Raw genomic sequence first — 21,305 nt, 5'->3', positions numbered from 1 at the left:
CGCCGCGCCCTCAAGACATGGCTATTTCAGCTAGCCGGACTGGCCTAAGGGGTATTTTAATTTGGTTTTTAAAATAATTTTAAAAAGAAACGGCCAATAATGAATATTTCATTTTAATCATATTTTAAAATTAGTATTATTGTATTAGTTATCTGTTTTAACTGGCTGTAAGCCGCCCTGAGTCCGTTAGGAGAAGGGCAAGGTATAAATTTGATAAATAAATAAATAAATAAATAAATAAATTACTTTGGAAAATACATGGGAGAATAACTCCTATGTGTGAATGATGTTACTTGTCCATAGTCTTTTCAGAGAATAAATAGATGGATTTATCACTGGGTTAGAGTAGGATCTGTTTGTGAATATTATCAAGGTTAAATCTGAGAACATGAGGGGAGCAGGAGCAATCTTCAGAGATCCAATTGGTCAACATGATTGTTGAAATAGAAAAAGCAGTAGCTACTTTTTAAGGAGAGAAATCTGGGCTTCACTATGGCTGCCTTAGCCCAAATGTGCTTAATCTAGCTATCAATTTTTCTGACTTTGCAGGTGCATTGAATAACTAGTTAATTGAGCTGGTTGGAGTCAAAAACATGCCCCCGAAAAGGCAATTCAACATTAACACTAACCACATGTGCTGATGTCCAAATGCAGCTGCTAAATCTTCAGTTGAGCAGTTTAGGAGCATTATGCAACATCAGTCTGTATGAGATGATTTCAAACATTGTACAGTACACATAACCCCATTTATATTGTCAGGTCTGGCTAAATATAAAAAAATTAGGTGGTCAAACAAAAAAAATATATGGGATTCAAATAATAGGAACTACATGAACCTAATGGACACTCCTTCAGATAGAGTTTTTACACCTTGGCTCAGACTGAACTAGAGGTGCTTTTTCCAAAAGGCAACTGAACTTTCTTGCTTTTCCTTTTGAAAACATTTCGCTTCTCACCCAAGAAGCTTCTTCACTTCTGAAGCTTCTTGGATGAGAAGCAAAATGTTTTCAAAGGAAAAACCAAAAAAGTCCAGTTGCCTTTTGGAAAAAAACACTTTGGGAGCATTCTTGACGTGTATGACTAAGAATCTCCATAGGTAATTAAAAAGATTTTTATTTAATAATTCATAAGATAGTTAATAGGATTACAGTCTCATATGTGTATGAGAGGAAACTATAATATAGTTTTATACTTGGCTCCAAAACGATCAGCAAATAATTCTGTTACTAAATAAATATACTTGCCTATTAACTGTTGCTACTGTAGATAAGATAAAAGCACTATATAAATAAAGTGACCATGAAAATAACTTTCAGTTTAAAGGTGCCCTCTTGAAGAACTGCCCATTCAAACAGCTAGAATTACCTAGCACTTTTTAGCATTCATGATACGCCATCGTATATATTATTTCTAATTTAGCATCTATACACATACCCGCGGATATACAAAATTTATGCAAAACTGCCTTTCCTTTTAAGTGCCGTTTCAAGCTTTTAGACAGCAGATCCGTCAGGCGAAGTAGCGCCCTCTGTCGTCTGTTGAAGGTCAGAGCACACCTTTCCTCTTTCAAAACGACCCATTTGCTGAATGGGGAAAATGAGACTAAGTAGGCGCATGCGCACAAACAAAATGGGAGGGGAAAAGAAGCACATGCGTGAATGATACTGTTAGGCGGCAGAAGTATGAAATGGACACAATTCGGCGAAAAAAATGAAAATCGCTAAAGATTTTGCTTGTTTTCAAGATTAAGACTGTCCAAGTCTCTACTGAAGATCAACTACGTCTTCACATCAGAAGCTATCGTGAGAAAATCCGCTCGCCGTTCAAATGGGAGCGTCGAAAAAAATCGCAGCAGTGCGCAACTCTAACTTTCCTACTTCTTGGAAACTCGGAAAAGCCTGCAATACAGTGGCGGTTTGCGCAGGCGGAAAAGAACTTTTGAACACGTCCAGTTTTGGGGTCACATGATGCAGGTGACCAATCAGACCCCTGCGGGTCTTGGCGACGACCAATAGGAGCGGCGTATTCCTAATAGATTTAAGGGCGCCAGGATTGGATTCGTCTGGATCGGTGGCATTGGGTAAGACGTGAACGGCTTGCACGAGTGGCGAGAGTGGGTGGTTGCACGATATGGATTCTCACCTACACGTGTTCGAAGTCCGGGAGAGGGAAACCGACGCTCGGAGCTTGTATTAATTGCCCAAAATTCAGCTTTAGCACTGTATTGGAAGTGCATGTCAATAAGGAGCTTGCTTGCTGGGCCTTTCCCATATCCGGTGCTATTGTAGTTACATCATACTTTGTTTTGTATATAAGAAGCCCTTTTTAACTTATTTGTTTTGTTTGTTTGGTTCATATATCCCACTTTTTCTTCAGAATTCACAGCCCTGCTACCCTTTACAGGTAGTCCTCTACTTAACGACCACAATTGAGCCCAACATTTCTGTTCCTAAGCAAGACAGTTGTTAAGTGAATCACTGCAATTGTTAAGTTAGTAACATGGTGATTAAGTGAATCTGGCTTCCCCATTGACTTTGTCAAAAGGTCAAAAAAGGAGATCACATGACCTGGGACACTGCAACTGTCATAAATATATCCTAGTTGCTAAGTGTCTGAATTTTGATCACATGACCAAGGGGATGCTGTAGTGGTCAATAAGTGAAAAAATGGTTATAAGTCACTTTTTTCAGTGCTGTTGTAACTGAACAGTCACTAAACGAAAGGTTGTAAGTCAAGGACTACCCATATATCCCATCTTTTGTGCCAAAGAGGAAAAGATGTACGTAGCATTCTATTCTCCATTTATTGATCACAGCAATCTTTTGAGGTAGGTAGGTAGGTAGGTAGGTAGGTAGAGAGAATGGAAGGCCAAAGTCACCCAGTGAGTTTTCATGAGTGAAGATGGAGGATACAGAAAAGCTATTTAGCATTTTAACTTTATACTATCCTAAACTTACAGTGAGCATATTTTCTTGGAAAAGATAAAATGTGGACCTGAAAAAAGGGACAAACCTGAGAGAGGATAATAAAAATGTGTTTATAACATTGTTTTACAAAAGAAAAATCAAGAGCAAAACCAAGAAAATATATGATTAACTTAACTCTAATGGGCAACTTTCTGAAATAAAGGATTGTCTTTTGTAATAAAGGGCTTATGGGTCCCTGTATCTATACCGGGCTTTAGGTGAAAACTTGGTGGGGATTCACATTTCCTTCATTAAAGAACCATATGCCTTCCTAAGTTTCCCTCAGACATCAGGATTCTCCTCTTAGCTTGGCACTTGCAATGGCTGCTGTCAATGAACGAATTGGAGATATGGAAAAAGTGAGAAGGGAGCTGCTCAAACTGATGACAGAAGGCAAGGCAGTGGAGATGCTGAAGCACAATCTGTCCCAACAGGAGCGAATGATTGACAAACTTTTGAATACTCAGAAGACCACAAAACAGCTGATCAAAGGTACTTTTTGTCTTTTCCTGACTTAACCTTGCAGTCAAGATTTTGTTGGTACATTTGTTATTTAAGGAGGAAAATTTAAACTTAACCACTACACACACAGAGAGAGAAATCCCGCTTAGAATTTATTGTTTTAAAATAAATTGTGATTTGCAACATTTGGTCTCGTATATTGAAAACAGAACAGTCCTACTTTGATATATATAAGCAGTCATATATATAATTCAAATATAACATATTTGAATTATACATTTCTAGATTAAAAAGATTTACCTCTTTTTTTTTAAAAGTTTACTAAGAATTCAAATCAAAGAGTTGAAAACTGAGCATAGTAGAAGATTAAAAACAAGCCAAAAGACAAGTGTGATTCTAGGGCCACAGTTTACTCATTCTCACATTGCTAAACTCAAAGACTAAATTGATCTAGAGGTCCTCATATGATAAGTACCTTTCTTTAGTATTCCAGTTCTTTACTGTAGCCCATTGAATTTGGATTACGGCTATGTACCCAGTGGAGAAAATATGTTGTTTCAAAAATAAATTAAATTGTAGTTTTGGAAATTCTACTGTTTTGAAATGGTCGCAGTTTGGTAGGGAAAAAGTCAGAAAGTTTTGATTGTTCCCTGTTTCAATTTAGCAAAACCTGTAGGAATATCCCTGACAGATATGGAGCAAGTAGTGCAAAACTGATGTATGTTGCCCTGATTTATTAAAAAAAAAGATAATTCTCCATGATTCCACCATTACCATTTCTGCAGCTCTCCGCATCTATTATCTGACTGGTTTTCCAATGCCTGTCCTTCCCATTCTGAACTGCTACTGATTTCCATATAATAAAAGAGCAAAGAAGGCAGCCATTGGTGTCTATAGGAAGCACCAGGGACCCTCCTAATATAACAATGATTATGCAGCTGAATAACCAATGAATAATGAATAACCATCAAATAATGGTCATTCATTTCTCATGTCCTTTTCATTTTTCATTGCCCTTATTATCACTGCAGCATTGCCATCAAAGAAATTCTCCACTTTGTTTTTTCTACTATTCTCTCAAACTGGAAATCTGTATTTTAATCTCCATTGTAAACAAATACATTAGATCCATTTTGTCACATAAATCAAACTGGCATATTTTAGCTTGGCTATATCATTTGAAACCAACTATTCTTTAAAAGGAATGATTTGTGCATGGTTCATACTGCACATCTTTGTTGCATATTTATGGATTATTTTCCCCAAACTAGGGTTGTCAAATTAATGAATTGTTGCTATGATAGCAAGGATTATGAGAAATCTTAGTATGTTTGGAGATCATCAAATTAAAGAAAACTTAAAATAAAGCCCAGACTGATGAGGGCATTTGTAGAAATTTGTTGAGTATTTTAATAGATGACGAGAAAGAAAACTAATGCTGACATTCAGTTTTGCTAACCAGCTATATTTTAACTGGAGATATACTGTATTCTGCTTTCACTATAGACCTCATGATTACTGAGGAGAAAGTGGCACAGAGACTTTCTGACAAGGAAGAGGAGTTCAAGGCGAGCATCCAAAAGCTGCAGAAAATTGAACAAGAACTCCTTCAGACAAATGAAAAGGATGAAAAATTGAGGATCAATACTAAATATCCTTTCATGTTGGCTTCTGGTGAGGAGTTAAGATGATCTCCCTCCCTCCAGACTAGGTAGGTCTGAAACCTAACAATTAATTCCTTCTCTGGACTGTACCTGTCAAGTTGGGTGATTTTCTAGAAGCTTATTCTCCTAATTGGAAGCTCATATCTGGAACAGAACAATCCGCTTTTGGCTGAGAGAATTGATTTCTGGAAAATTACCAGTCTTATCTCCAGAACAGCTGCACTGATGTGGTCAGAGAAAAAATTGTAGGATGGTATATTTTGCATATCTTTATTCTAAATGTTAAATCCTTTCTAAGCCATATATCAGTGGTGGTGAACCTATGGCACGGGTGCCAGAAGCGGCACTCAGAGCCCTCTCTGTGGGCACGCACGCCTTCACCCCAGTCCTGGGCCTTCAGCTGGGTTTCATAAACCTTTTCGCTTTAGATCTCCACCGCCGTGTACAAAAAAAAAGGTTCAATTAATCAGTCAATTTCAACTTCTCGCGGAAAAAAAAAAGATCTTGCAAAGTTGGAATTGATTGATTGAACTTTTTAGTCCCACCCAGTCTGCCGTTACCACCGCAGCCACGCCCACCATGTGGGCCACACCCACCCGGCACCCAACGATGCATAAGTGGGTTTTGGGTTGCAGTTTGGGCACTCGGTCTCTAAAAGGTTCGCCATCACTGCCATACATAATACAGTAAAATATTGGCTCAAGTCCAAAGTGGTTTGAGAACATCCATAAGGGAAAATTGGATTTCTTCTTAGTGTTCAACTAGCATCCAATAGGTTGAGTGTTTTGAGCCTTAGATTTGTGTTGAACCCCAAAGTCAATGTACTTTGGCAAACATCAGCGAAATTTAGAATACCAAACATAATACACTAGAAGCCAATATGTTTGTTTGTTTTAACCTTTTAATTGTGTCCAACTCTTGGCAACTTTACAGGCAAATGCTCTCCATGCTACCCTGCAAACAATTTCTTTCAATTGTTATGTTCAATTTTGTATCAGATTTGATGTTATCAAGGCAGCATGTTCTTTGCTTGCCCTTTCTTCTTTGTCCACTAACCGTTCCTAGCATCATTGCCTTCCCAGTGAATTTGCATGCATAACATGGCCAAAGTAAATCAGTCTTATGATTTTAGTTTTCTGGTTTTATATGATTTAATCTCTATTAGTTACTCTGTTAGTCAGAAGCCGATATAATAGCAAGTAAAATTGTATAAGTACTGGCAGAGAAAGAAATAAGTGCTAATAAGCACAGGCAAAAACAAACTAAAAAGGAGCTCTCTCTGTCCAAACTGCTTTTACACTATTAATTCCTAGAGAAAGCAGCAAGTTTGTCCTAAATCAACCACTGTCTTGTATGCAGGAAAAAGTGATGTAATATATGTAAAACAGCATGTTGAGTTTCTTAGCTATAAACCTTTACCTCTGTCGTTGAGAACAACTTGTGACCAGAATTCAAAGACTGGTTGAACTGTCCTACCTTGGGATTAAAGGTCATTTTTTTCTTCAGTATTTCTGATGTCATGAACAGGAAGTCCAGCATCAGAGCCACCTAAAAAGGTCTTGTTGGCTTGACAGAAATTGTGTCCTATTATGCTTCATGGTAGAATTGGCATAGCTCTCAAGATGTTGAAATCAGAAGTACAGGTAGTTCTTGCTTAAAAGCAGTCTTTCAATGACCATTCAGAGTTACAATGGAGGTGAATGGGTGGGATTTACAACTGATCCTCAAAATTCTGATTATCATAGTGTTCCTGCAGTAATCTCATTACAATTTGGGCACTTGGTGACTAACTTGTATTTACAATTGTCTCAGCATCCTACAGTCATGTGATTGCCATTTATTTATTATTTACTAGCTGTACCCGGCCACGCGCTGCTGTGGCTCAGTCTGGTTAAATGGAAAAGAAAGAAAAGAGAAAGCGCACATTTGTAATATGTTTTTGTTTATGTAAAATTGCTTTTACGTCCAACAGATGGCGCTGTTTTTCAAAAAAGCATGTTTTTACCTGTCACAGGTGTGACATCTATATAATAGTAGGTATATAAAAACACGCGCGTATTCGAATGCAACGTTGTGTCAAAATTTCAAAGCAATCGGTGAAGAACTTTCAATGATTTAAGATTTTGAACAAACGAACATTTACATTTTTATTTATATAGATTTGTTAAATTTGGTGCCCATTTTCCTGTAGGGCTACTCTGGGTGGCTTACAATAAAACGTAAAAAAATACGATAAAACTGTAAAAATAACAATAGTAAAGGAACGAAACAAAAATAAACAGTGGAAGTACAGTAATATGAAGTTAAAAAGATGAGTGGAGCAGAAGCAGGAAGTGCAGGATGGAGGTGGGGTCAGCAAGTTAGTCCATCAACCATCTCCAGTGAGGTACTCCTTGACCGATGGGGTCCTCGGCAGACCTCCTCTGCTGGCATGTGTAGAGTGAGCTTGTCTTAACGGGACAAGATGGTTCATTTAGTAATCTGGACCTATGCAATGCAGGGCTTTAACGGTTATAACTAGCACTTTATAATCTTTATAACATAAGCTTCCCTGCTACTTCCTATAAAGTAAAATGGGGAGTCAGGCAGGAGGTCACAAATGGCAACCACAGGATTTCATGCTTAACAACTGTGTAGAATTCACTTAGCATCTAAAAGTGCTGGAAGAGCCATCATAAGTCGGTGTCTCATGATGTCACTTTAAAAGCACTTAGTGATGGAATGGCTGGTCCGATTACCATAATTAAGCAAGGATTGCCTGAAGTTGTTCTAATTGCTTTTGGCCCTTTAGCCACCTAACCTAACTCTTGTTGATAAAAGGTAATCTGATGTGTATGTGCTATCATAAACAAGTGCCTCTCCATTAATCAGAGCTGGACAATTTGCGGAATCCAGGCACTTCATAACTAGGTGATAGACCATTATCTATGGAGTTTTGAAAATAATGGAAATTTCTGTGCCCAACAGGAAGCAGGATCTGATGCCTTTATTATAAAATTGACTAGGGTGATATGTTTCACATAGCCAAGACAAACATAGTCTCTGGAACATATTTTTCCCTGTGTGTTACCTATAATTTCTCTCTCTGTTGTAGGACAATTAAAGGTGAAAAAAAGGGATAGGAAGACAGAATGCTCAATTATGTTGTAGTTTAATAGGGGCATTGCGAAAGGGGAAAATAGCAAAAGGTGTAAGCACCTGCCTCAATCAGTCCTCCCAAGAAAGCAGAACTCTTGAAACATCCCAAAAAGAAACTTTTATTGGGAGATGTTGACGGCAGGAATAGAAGGCAGGATCTGAGGGTTTCCCACACCAATCAATGGGTCAAAAGAATCAGTAGTAAAACAGGCCAATCCGCAGGTGTGAAAATGCTGTGGGAACAGGACAATAAGGCGCCGCTTCCAAGGCTGTTAGGCACATTCCATTCTCATCCCAATGAAGAAACATCAGAGGATAGAGGAAGGAACAGAGCAAGAGGAAACGCACATCAGCAGCCCCAAACTACCCCGCCCCCAGGAGAATGGCAGAACCTGAAAAGAACAAGAAACCCCATGCCCATAGAAGGACAGGGTTCTGACAAAGGGTTTAAAAAGGAGCAACTCATTTCCCCCCACCCATCCCACAAAAAATCCCAAAGGAGCTGTAGAGTTTTTCTTCTATCACACAGATATTTTGACAAAAGTAAGTTGGTATATTGGGAAGTATTAGAGGAGAGACTTGAGGTTTTAGGATGTGAAAGAAGAAAAAAATAAGCTGGATGGTAGAATCTTCTTTTGTAGCGTAACATATTTTAAGGTCTTTCCTGTTTGTTGCAAGCAACTGTCCTTTAGGGCACATTCTATATTTTTTTATCCAATGCACGCTATGTTGTGTAAGAGTCTTCTTTGGCTTGTTAAAATTAGTTCTCTGAGCAGGATTCCAACCACACCTGCCATTTATAAAGTTTACTCAGGGCAAGAAAACAATGACAGGTCATTCTATAAACTGATTAGATTTTGCTTTAATTTGGATTTTGAAAATAAAAGTGAACCAATAAACAATTCTGTGTATAGCCTCTTCAAAAAGGCTGAGACAGTTTGTATTTGTTTATTGGGATAGTTCACTTAACTCTTTTGCTCAGATTTGATTCTGTTGCAGAAGAAAACCGGACAACCAATGGATTAGTTGGTGCAGAAGTGTACCTTGGTGCTTAAACACCAAGGCTAGAAAGATTTCCAGGCACTTATTTTGGAATATGCTTGAGGTATTATAGCACCATTTCCCACAATATGGAAACTATTATTAATGGAGTATTATTGTTAAGAGCTCTGTTAGTTTGGAGACTTGAATTCCTTCACTCACACAATATACTGAATTGAGAAAACAGCTGGAGACTTTGAGAGAAGAAAGCAGGCAGCAGCAGCAGAAAGCAACAGAAGAAACTGACAGAACTATGTCAGCTACGTGAGTAAAATCTTACCTCTAATCTTTTTCATTTTCAAAAGGTGAATTACAAGACTAGGCTACTTGGCTTCTATCTTGGTTATCCATTTCCTTTATGCAAGTTGTTTGAGTTGGACATCCATATAAACATTCTAAATTATTAAAATGGTGATGAAACCATAAAAAGGCTACATTAATGTATATCATTCCCACCCCCCACCCCTCAAAATTTCCTTTTGATTTGTCAAGGGGATACATGAGGTAGTTTGACAATCTTGCTTTGAAGTTATGAACTTGAGTAAAAATATACATTTGTGGATACTTGTAACTAGTTATTGCATGCAGGATACTTGGAACACTTGCATGTTGTTGTTTTTTTTAAATGGGACAATGGGAAAAAGAAGTAGGTTTTTAATCAGGGTCCCCAAACTCCTCAGTTCAACAACCCCTTCATGAAACCTCAGATTATTCCTCAGACTTCAAACATTTATTATATGAAGATAATATAAACTACTTTAATGACTACTGCTACTCCCTTTGGGGATCAATATTGACTATTTTGAGAAAACCTGCTTTGAACAAAAAACAAAAGCACTCCAGGAAATCACTACACATCCAGCTTTCCTTTGTTTTGCATTTTCCAGATTCATTTGACATGAGGCCTGTGAATCATAGCCTATGAGCATATTTTAGCAATTGTAATGATAGGATCTGCACCAGAACAAGTAACTCATGTTTTGTTATGTCTGCCAGGTATCTTGTACATCTTTATTATCAGATCTGCCAGATTGACTGGGACTATTCTTGTGAACCACCCCTGATCAAAGGAAGTATCCTTCTGCAATGTCTGGATTCCAGGGAGGGAGGGAGGGAGGGAGGGAGAGCATTCCAGGGAAGCAAGACATCCCACCATTTAGATAGTTTGAGGGAGAAAGAGAGTGGATTTCGAGCTTGATATTTTCCCTTCCATGGAACTGGGTGTTGGGCCAAGGAAGAAACGCAGGTAATTTTTTCCTTAACTTTTTTCTTTGTTCTCAGCCCATTATGGACCAGATATTGCTCAATCTATCAACCTGGACAGTAGCCAACATTCTCCTTGCTTTATCAGTGATTACCTCTGGAATCTGGTGAATACATCATGGTGAACAGGCGGCTTTTGGCAAACAGTAGATAATATAATAGACATTCCTAGGAGCAAAATATATTTCAGTGGATCATTCTGTGTTATATCTTTTGGCAGAACAGTATTCTGGAGAGTGTTAATGGAATAAATGCAGACTGAAGCAAAATAAACATTAATATTAATCACAAAAAGTGTTTTATTCGTGTGAGTAGAGCTTTAAAACCAGTTTCCTAAGAGGATGTACCACCCATAGGTAAGGGGAAAAATGCAGGTAGCCATCTGGGTAAGCCCTTCCTTGTGGGATAATAGAAAAGCAGCATAGGCAAAGGTCCACCTGAGTTTTCAAGTTGTAGTGATCAGTGTTCACTTACAGTGCGCATTCAGAAAGTATTCAGACCCCCTTCATTTTTGTCAATTTTGTTATGCCGCAGCCTGATTATACACTCATCTTTCTCAATCTACACTCAGTGCCCCATAATGACAAAGTGGAAACAGAATTTTAGAAATGTCTGTACATTTATTAAAAAGAAAAAACTGAAATATCACATTGGCATAAGTATTCAGACCTTTTGCAATAAGACTTGAAATTTAGCTCCAGTGCCTTCCATTTCTCTTGATGGTTGCTGACATCTTTCTACACCTTTATTGGAATCCACCTGTGGTAAATTAAATTGATTGGACATGATTTGGAAAGACACACCTCTCTCTAGAAGGCCTCACAGCTAACAATGCATAGTGTAGCAGAGCAAAAGCCATGAGAACTGCCTGTAGAGCTCAGAGACAGGATTATTGCAAGGCACAGATCTGGGGAAGGCTATAATAAAATGTCTGCTGCACTAAAGTTTCCTAAAAGCATAGTGGCCTCCATAATTCTCAAATGGAAGAAGTTTGGCACAACCAGGACTCTTCCAAGAGCTGGTTGCCCCGTCAAACTGAGCAATTGGGGGAGAAGGGCCTTAGTAAGAGAACCCAACGGTCACTCTGACTGAGCTCCAGAGATCCTATGTGGAGAAGGACAACCATACTGCAGCCCTCCACTGATCTGGGCTTTATGGCAGAGTGGCTAGACAGAAGCCTCTCCTCGGTGAAAAACACATGCAAGCCCACTTGGAGTTTGCAAAAAAGCATCTCAAGGATTCTCAGACTGTGAGGAACAAGATTCTCTAGTCTGATGAAACCAAGATGGCCTCAATTCTAAACGTTATGTCTGGAGGAAACCAGGCTCATCACCTGCCCAATATTATCCCAACAGTGAAACGTGGTAGCAGCATCACGCCAAGGATGGGTGGGTGTTGTTTTTCTGCAGCAGGGACTGGAAGACTGGTCAGGGTTGAGGGAAAGCTGAATGGAGCAAAGTACAGGAATATCCTCAATTAAAACCTGTTCCACAGCACTCAGGATCTCAGACTGGGCCGAAGGTTCACTTTCCAACATGACAACAACCCTAAGCACACAGCCAAGACAACTCAGGAGTGGTTTAGGGACAACTCTGTGAATGTCCTGGAGTCGCCCAGCCAAAGCTCTGATTTGAACCCTATTGAACATCTCTGGAGGGACCTGAAAATAGCTGGTCCACCAACGGTCGCCATCCAACCTGATTGAGCTTGAGAGGCTTTGAAAGGAATGGCAGAAAATTCTCCAATCCAGATGTGCAAAGCTTGTCACGTCATACCCAGAAAGACTCAAGGTTGTTAATTGCTGCCAAAGGTGCTTCAACAATTACTGAGTGAAGGGTCTGAATACTTATGCCAATATGATATTTCATTTTTTTCTTTTTAACAAATTTACAGACATAAATTTTTCACTTGGTGATTATGGAATACTGAGTGTAGATTAATGAGAAAAAATGAATTTCAACAACTGTAGAATCAGGTTGCAGCAAACAAAATTGATAAAAGTGAAGCGGGTCTGAATACTTTCTGGATGCACTGTGCCTGCAGATCATCAGTCACAGAAGAGTGCCCCACAACTTTTCCCCTTTCCCCATCTGTACTTGGACAAACCTGCCAAGCAAAAACTGGTCGCCAAACTACGAATAAGACACATTTCTAAGGAGGGCTCAGGGCTGCACTATGTACAAAATACTTCCACCCATCCTGATCTGGAGGTCCTTTCCTGATGGTCCATTCACTGCCAGGGGCCAGAAAACAGACAGCCAGTGTGAATCAAGCTCTCCTATAGTTCTCCCAGAGAGGTTTCCTTCTTCACTGATGAATCTATCCCAAACTGAGGCAGGGGCGGCGTGCAGAGGCAACAACAAATTTACTACAGCTATCCTTGTAAAGCACAGAGCAAGAGTTGTTTTTCATTGTTGCCTCAAGGCCAGTTCAAATGGGATTTAAAATGTTTCTCATCCTTTTGGCACTTTTCCTTTATTCTGGCAGAATACAACTTGGCAGCAGGTATTTTATAATACTGAATCCTCTCCATTTGAAGGGAAGTGGAGCACATTCCTTGTTACCATTAACAATGGCATTTCTGCTGCTCAGTTTGCTTGCAGCATGGCTCCATGGTAATGGCAACACCTACCCCACTGCGGCCTGATGTCATGCAAGTTACTTCAGTCCAGGTATCTGTGGTGGAGTCATAACACTCAACGCTATCCAGAAACGTTTGTCCATCATAGCCACCTGCAGCAAAACAAACAGCAATTAACCAAGAGAGGTCAGAGGCTATTTGAAGGCCCTTGACTGAACTGAGCTGAATCAGAAGCACCACCCCAAAGCCTTGTCTTCCAGCTGTGCAGGACAGCTTTGTACTCACAGGACAGCTCTCATTTCCTGGGTAGAAAGTAGCTTTATTTGGCAAAAGATAACAGCCAGCCATGTGAAATCTCAGCAACAAAGAGAAGAGGGTGGAAGACTCTTAGCCATGATTAGCATGTAAGACTTCTAGCTAGGAGACCTCTGCCTCTTGCTAGCATAAATCCTGTTATTTTGCCACATCCATTGTGGCAAAGTATTTACCAAGCTGAATGGGGCAAATGGCATCATACAAATAAGAATATAAATGAACCTGAATTATAATTATAATGGAATGTTATGTTTGCCCTTGGTTCTTTGATCAAGATTTCCAAGAGCCCGGTGTTTCAGTAGTTGGAAACGCTTCAACACTTTCATCAGGGAATCTTTCTGAAATTGCTATTTGAGATAGAGTTTGCACACAAATAAGAGCACTTCTACATACGTCTGCATCACTGATTTCAACCAAGTGCACCTCAATATAATGTACTCAAGAGTTCACTAAGCCATCCAAGTAAATATGTGCAAGAATGGATTATTAACTGTACAAATAAAATCTGGCTTTTGTTCCCACCTCATTAACAAAGTGAGCTAAGCCATCCCTGGACACAATGGCCCTAGCTTGTGGCTGCTGTCTGTACTTTCCCACATCCAGCCAAGGGGTACTTGCTATAGTCTTTGGCCAAACGTACCTAGAACGTAGATCTTGCCTTGATATACAGTGACCCCGAGGGCACTCCGACGGTGCTTCATGGATGCAACAAAGGACCAGGTGCCCACCTCCACATCATAGCGCTCCACACTGTTCAGCTGGTTTGTTCCATCGTAGCCCCCCATGGCATATATGCAGTTATTCAGAGCACAAACTCCTGCATTAGGAAAGAACAGCATTAAGACAGGCATGACTTATCCCAACACTCAGGGAATAACACGTTTTCAAGATCAGGATCTCTTGCAACCTTAATCTGCAGTGGAAAGCCTATTGCACTTAGGGCTCGGCTAGAGTTTAACAATTCCTGGAGGGCCTTTTAACAATGCCTGGAGATCTTTTCTATCTATCCTGGACAATATTGCTCAAGTAGAAGGCAATGTTATTCTTGGACCTAGAATGTCCATTTTTTGGCATCAAGCAGAAGCAAGGAAACATCCACACTGCGCTTTGAATGTAGGGAAATCTCCCCAAGCATAACAATACCATGGAATTAGCACTCATGAGGTCTCTATTCTTGCTGCAACCAAAATCAACGTCCAGTTCATCAATCTCAATTTAGGTCCAGAACTCCAGTGTAAAACTAAATTGGACAACTATCACCAGTTGGGTCTGAAGCACAATCCCACCATAGCCCAGTTTATGGTATTACAGGTCATCCTTGGCTTAGATCCATTCGTCCAGGGCCCATTCAAAGTTACAGTGGCACTGAAAAAAATGGCGGCGTGAGGGTTCTGCCCATCGCAGCACTCTTGGGGGGTCACATGACTGTAATCCAGGCACTCAGGTTGCCAACTTGTGATTTCTCCCCACCTCACCAAAGCTTGGATTTGCTGCCTAACTCTAGCAACTGGTAGGAGTCAAGCCCATAGCCAGTACAGCTCATTGCACCAGGAATTCTGCCCATTTCCTCAAGATTAACAGGTTCAACCTTCCCAGATGACATCATAAGCCATTACATCTTTGAACTCTGTGCTGCCAGCATCTAATTCTGCTTGGATTTTATATGCCAGGTGCTTAGCTAACATATCACAGCAACCGCCAACTAGGTATTCCTATCCATTTCCGGATACCGCTACCATCCCTGGCAACAAAGAACATAGTTATAGAACCCAAATGTACTCCTCCACTGAGATAACAGGATTTAGACTTAAACTGAGGAGGTGGAACAACAAAATGAGAGACGGCAGCTGGTTACAATGTGCAACTATGAAGGTTCTCTGTTGAAGGTAGACATAAGAAAGCTCAGGGACAATTTCCCCTGCCTTATTTTTTTGAGAAAATGAAATTTTTTGAGAAAGAATAAAAAAGTGAAACAAAACAACAAAGAACCATTTTCCTAGATTTATGAAAGGAGTATGACAGAGGGCTCCTACGTTGCTGTCAATCATTTCCCCAAATGGTGCCCTACAACTTGTTACAGGGATACTTCTTTCTAGATTATCAGAAGAGCAAAGATCCTGCAAGGAGGGGACAATTGGGGCATGAATAAACCAAGTTATACATAAAAGTACATATATTGCCATTTTTTCAAATTTAAAATTTCCATTAAAATAAAAAGGAAAGCCCAGTTTTTCCCCCTGTGGCTTCTACATTTCCAGAAATTTTACATCTGTGGTCCCAAGTATGGAGTTCCTGCTGCTGCACACATACCTGCTCCACTTCGAATGGTTTTCATTGTGGCAATCATCTCCCATTCATCACGCTCAGGGTAGTAGCATTCGGCAGAGCTGTGGCGATTAGTGCCATCATAGCCCCCCACAGCGTACAGGAGACGGTTCAGCACAGCCACACCGACACCAATCCGCCGCGTCAGCATAGGAGCCACTGACTGCCATTCATCACGCTCCGGCTCGTACCTGGAGGAAAAAAGAGAAGCTACATCAGGTACTTGTTTCTGCTGTCTATGTTGTTTGAACAAGGATGCTAATTGACAATTGCTAATTTACTGTGCCAGTTCTCTGCAGCCACTGATGAAGGGAGAAAGCTGGATGAAGGATGAATCAGGAAGCAGATGGATTTTCTTTAGGCCTCTCTACTACCATATTAGAGGCTCTCCAAAACACTCCCTGTTCCCATCTGCACCATTAACTCTTTTATGCATATCAATACTTCTAAGTGCATGAGAAAAAATCCAGGTGTCCCTGTTACCTTTACGAGAAGGCTTTGTTCTGATATTACTACGGAGACTGATGGGAAAGTCAGCAGCAATCTCTTTCCCTCCCCATGGGAACAGCCCAAGCTGTGCAATCACATTGTGCAGACACTCGAGACACCCCTTCTCTCATAAACCGGCTTTAGTCTATCTGTGCCAGGTCTGGATAAAAGTGCTTCTCTGTCATTTTTGGAAAACAGGAGAAATCTTCAAAAGGACACACCATTTACTGGAGCAAAAAACAATGCCCAGCTCTCTAGAGCTTTATAAGACCATTTTGCATTTGTGAAACCTTGCAAGCTAGAGCAAGGGAGCAGAGTATACCAGCAAGATTTGGCAAGACTGAATTTTTGTAATGCTTCTTGTCCCCTTACCTCTCCACGCTGTTGTGATGAGTGCTCCCAAATGAGCCGCCCACCGCATATATCATACCATCAATTACCCCCACGCCAATTCGGTTACGGGCCACACTCATAGGGGCACAGGAAGACCATCGATTGGTCATGGGGTTATAGCAGTCAATGGCATCTGAGTCCATGTTGCCATCAGGAGAGTTGTTCCTCCCCCCCACCGCGTAGAACAGTCCGCTCACTACGCAGCCAGCCAAGCCGCTGCGAGGCACCTGCAGGTCAGCCAGTCGGATCCAGGAGCCATCAGAAGGATTGTAAGCCTCCAGATAGCTGAGGGAATGGCGAAAGTAGCCCCCTGCCGTGTAGATCAGCTGGCCCACCTTAGGTGCACGGCAGGGCATGTCATTAGTGGGTTTGTGCAGGGTGAGATCCTGGAAGATCTTGGCCAAGTAGTCCTTGCAACGGGAATCCGACTTGAGGATTTCACACTTCTGCAGCTGCATCTGGAGAAAGTGTGGCGTGAGGGAATGGCAGCGCACAGCTTTCAGCAAGGCCTGGACATAGAGTCGACGGTTCTCACAGTCATATTTTACCCAGTTAATGCAAGCATGGAAGACTTCTGACTCACACCGCACATTCAGCTCGTCCCGGCTGATCAGGGTCACCAGCTGGCAATGTGAAAGGTTGAAGAACTCCTCCTGCTTTGACACCTACCGGAGGAGAAGAGAGACTGTGAGCAAAACCACCAAACTTTGGAAGGGTGGCTTCCCCTTCTAATGATGACAACAGCAGATGGATGATACGCTCTTCAGAAGCAAGCAAAATCTGCTCTAGATGAGCTCTAGGACTCTTTCTGCATATATCATTGTATGGTTGCTGAATGTCACACAAAGGGAAACCGTATGCCTGCAGAGATGTGCCCAGAGAAAGGAAAGTAATTGGCAACTGCTTTTCTAGCACTGGCAGGTGGGATAAAGAAGCAGGGGAATCAATCATTCAGGGCCTGTAAAACACAAGAACATCTGACCAGCATCATTATCAAAACTTGAAATCCAAACAGAGATTTCTTAAAGCCACGCTCATCTTCAACCAGAATCAATGTAGGAGGCCAGTAGTTGAAGGCTGCTATGAAGCACTGCCCTAAGTTTAAAGAAGATAAAAGATCTGAAATAAAAATTAGAATTTTTAGCCTCTGAAATTATCAGTATGAAATGATGATCTAGCAGCGTTCTATAATCTATAAGCAGATTTTTATTTTGCCAGTCATATAAGGTTGTTGCCTAGATCAAAGAATTTGGACTGGCACTTCTAAAATAATAAAAATCCTAAAAGGAGAATGAGTGGATTCTTATAGGGTTAATGTAGGTGCCAATACTATTGTTGACAACTGGCTGAAATAATCACCCTGCATATTTTTCCTCCCACATAGCACCTTCTAAACTCAATTTATCAGATGTGATCCCCAAGAAAACAGATCATTTCTGAGGAGTAAAACAGATTTTTTAATTCAGCTCAACCTGCCAAGAATATTAAACTGTAATTTAGTAGGGTAAGTGACAATCCATGGGCAAGACTCTGGATATCTATAAAACATGAGTAAGACTTATGGACATCTCGTAAGATAAATGCAGTACAGTATAAATAAGAAACACAGAAAAAATTATTGGGTTTGAAAATGGCATTTTTATGAGACACACATCAGGTATTTTCTAATGGCTTTCTTCATTTCTTTGTATTTTAATATTATACCTCATTTCTTTCTGTCTATCATTCCCCCCATATGTGGTTATTATGTGGTGTATTAGTGTCTATATGTATTCATGTGTATATGTCCCTTGCGGATACATGACAGGCAAATCAAGGAAATAACATTCCTGGATGACAGTTTAAATCAGCAGTAGGAAGATAATAAAAATTCTTACAGCTTGAAATGTGATTCTTGGTACCAATGCAAGGATTACAAATAGGCCAACAAGAAGCTGGACTCTTCATTCTCATTTTGCTATTAGGACTGACCAAACTGTCCACTGATAAACAGAAACAGCGTGCAATATTTATGCCTATTGCAAAATACATTTGAGGCAATATCATTAGTAGACCAAATGAAGTTTAATAAAGCATGCAAGTTTCCAATTTTTAGAAGAATTCTTCCTCAGCAAAGATGGCAATTAATCAGATAATCAGATTGGAGGGGGATTCAAATGAGGGATTCAATCCACCTTTGCAAGAGTTTTGTATCTGATGAGGCCCAATCTGTGGCTTCCATCTTAAAATCTGAAGATAGAAGTTACAGATTAGGCCTCCTCAGATACAAAATGGATGTTAGATTACATATACGGTAAGTTCTCTTATGGTCTATTAGGATGAAGAAACAGGCAAACAGCTGTTCCCTTATAAAATCCAGATATTGAATTAATTTTGTTTCAAACAAAAGCTTTCCCTGTGGGAGGTTTAGTTTATCATTACATTTGAACACCCGGTCAGGTTAATTTATTAGACTGACTCTAAGCAGCAAAATGCTCCATTTTTGTCACAAAGGTTGAATGTTTATATTAACCCAAACTCAAATGATCTTCTGTGGCTTGTTCACTGCACAACTGTCCAAAACATTGTAAACTGCACAATTGTCCAACGCAAAATACCCCCAAAACCAATTATCATATTTTGTCCCATTTCTAATGCTTCACACACATTTAAAAAACTGTGGTGTGTCTGGGTATTTTATCTCATGATTTCTTCCCAGGCCTCTGCTGCAGTTTTGCCTTTAAATCTTTTGCCAACAGCAACCAGGAATTCTAACCAAGTTAGTGTGCAAAAACAAAGGATGTGCAGAGAGATGGAGGGGAATAACCACAATCTGGCCCTCCTTTATCCAATCACTCAGGTTTGGGATTGACAAGGAAGGAAGCTCAAGGAAGGCAGATGGGCTACAAAATTAGGAATTCTGTTCTACTTGCTCTTTCTGGATGGGCTTTCACTAATCACACAAAGCAAAGCTTTATTGGTGTCTGATGATAAAGCTCTTTCTGGTGCATTCAGCATAAAATCAAAGGGGCCAGTGGAGCGGGGAGAAAGCAATGCCAGGGTCCTTTGCCAATCCATGTTACTTTATGCTGGATCAGCAGGGAGTGACAGAAACAGCTAATTCATGATCACTCCCTGCTTCTTCTAGTCTTCTGAAATGGCTGGAAAATGAACCCTGCAGTGGAAAAAGAGGAAGCCGTGCCTACCCAGCCAGCCTACAGTATTCGCAATTCTTCCCCCCCAAAACACAGTTTGGCATTTAATCTTATAATTTAAGAAGGAAGCAAGCAAAAGTCTTACAGGCTAGTTATTGTTGGAGCTTGCCAACTTCTCTTCTGAAGGTGACAAAAAAAAGAGGGAGGATATTTTTGAATATTATGAACCAACATGGAGCAGTGCTACTTCATTCATTGACACAAAGTCTATGCACAGACTTCACCCAAGGAGAAGTAAACACTCGCTTCCCTGCAGAGTCTCACATGACATGCAGTGTCCCTATTTTATTTTGCACTGTTTAGCCAGATGATAGGTTCTCCCAGCAGAAATACTGCTATGGGCACGTGTTGGGGCTAAGGGCTCTGTTAGGAATAGAGAGGTCCGGGTTCTTGACCACCCTCAGCAATGGAAGCTCACTAGGTGACTTTGGGTCTATTATGCTCTCCCTATGTCCAACCTCTGATAGGGAAGATGTTGTGGGGAAAAAATTGAAGGAAGAGTGCCATGCCACTTAGGACTCCTGAATGAAAGGCAGGATATAAATTTAATAAACATTATCAACCAACCCATTAGCTTCATTCTAAATGCAAAGTGATGGCTACAGAATTTCCCCCCAAACTTTTCAGTATCTTATTAAGCATTCACCACAAAGTAACCAAGTTTCCAGCCCCTTATGTCTGCAGAAACACAATGAGTATATATCAGACATCCAGGTGGTGACTTGGTAAGATTTGCAGCATAGAAAAGGTGGGAAAATAGTATCTTGCCTGTTTGGGAGAGATAGAAGAGCTGTTCTTCCATAATCAAGAACAGCAAATCAATTGTGAAAGGCAGTCAAAAGCAAAGCCATATTCTAATTCAAACTTCCTTTGGAGGTATACCCAGGCTGCTCCTGTTCCCCTAGGTGCCCTTTCCTTGCACAGGTCTCACCTCTCCAAAATGCATGTAGATATATTCCCGTGCCCGCTGGTGCAGTTCGGTACAGCCAATCTGTTCAGCGAAGTTGGCGATGCCAATGGCATTACTGGGGTCCAGCTGCTGCACCAAAAAATCACAGCAGGCCTTCACCACACTGTCTATCTGGTACATGACAGCCCCATTCATAACATGCAGCACACACTGCTCGCCCACGGAAATGGAGGCGGTGTAGGCAAATTCAATGAGGCGCTCCATTACTTTGGGGTGGATGCCCTCAATGGGGATTATCTCCATACCCTGTTCCCGGAGGCCCATGGTGAACATGGCCTTGAAGACTGGACTGGAGGAGGCCAGCACCACCTTGTGGGCCTGAAAGTCGGCCGGGGGAATGTCCTTGTATTTGACTCGCAAGGTGACGTCACAAAGTTGCTGACTTAGGCGCAACTGATTCATGATGTTGAAAGCTTGCTTGGTGTGATCCTCCAGGGTGTAGCTGAAGGTGCGACTGCCATTGTGTGAGGGAGTCACCTCCGCCTTGCACTCTGGGGCATACAT

General features: G+C 40.7%; 2 protein-coding genes across 2 annotated transcripts; one reads left to right on the top strand and one right to left on the bottom strand.

The window, feature by feature from the left end:
- The first annotated feature begins 2,030 nt into the window (after positions 1-2,030).
- SPC24 (SPC24 component of NDC80 kinetochore complex) lies at positions 2,031-10,815 on the top strand. The gene is made up of 6 exons (XM_015813947.2): positions 2,031-2,080; positions 3,243-3,458; positions 4,935-5,079; positions 9,443-9,535; positions 10,268-10,344; positions 10,553-10,815. The coding sequence occupies exons 2-6, from the start codon at positions 3,287-3,289 to the stop codon at positions 10,657-10,659; spliced, it is 594 nt and encodes a 197-aa protein (XP_015669433.1). The 5' UTR covers positions 2,031-2,080; positions 3,243-3,286; the 3' UTR covers positions 10,660-10,815.
- A 1,796-nt stretch (positions 10,816-12,611) lies between these two features.
- Positions 12,612-21,305, bottom strand: KEAP1 (kelch like ECH associated protein 1). The gene is made up of 5 exons (XM_029283735.1): positions 20,763-21,305; positions 16,617-17,302; positions 15,741-15,946; positions 14,071-14,247; positions 12,612-13,267 (listed from the first exon to the last, which is right to left on the bottom strand). Exons 1-5 carry the CDS (start codon positions 21,303-21,305, stop codon positions 13,101-13,103), a joined length of 1,779 nt encoding a protein of 592 aa, XP_029139568.1. The 3' UTR covers positions 12,612-13,100.

This window comes from Protobothrops mucrosquamatus, unplaced genomic scaffold, assembly GCF_001527695.2.
Source record: "Protobothrops mucrosquamatus isolate PMUCROS unplaced genomic scaffold, P.Mucros_1.0 scaffold205, whole genome shotgun sequence".
In the NCBI taxonomy this organism is placed as follows: Eukaryota; Metazoa; Chordata; class Lepidosauria; order Squamata; family Viperidae; genus Protobothrops; species Protobothrops mucrosquamatus.
Note: the sequence above shows the minus strand (reverse complement) of the source record. Positions and strands in the feature narration are given on the sequence as shown.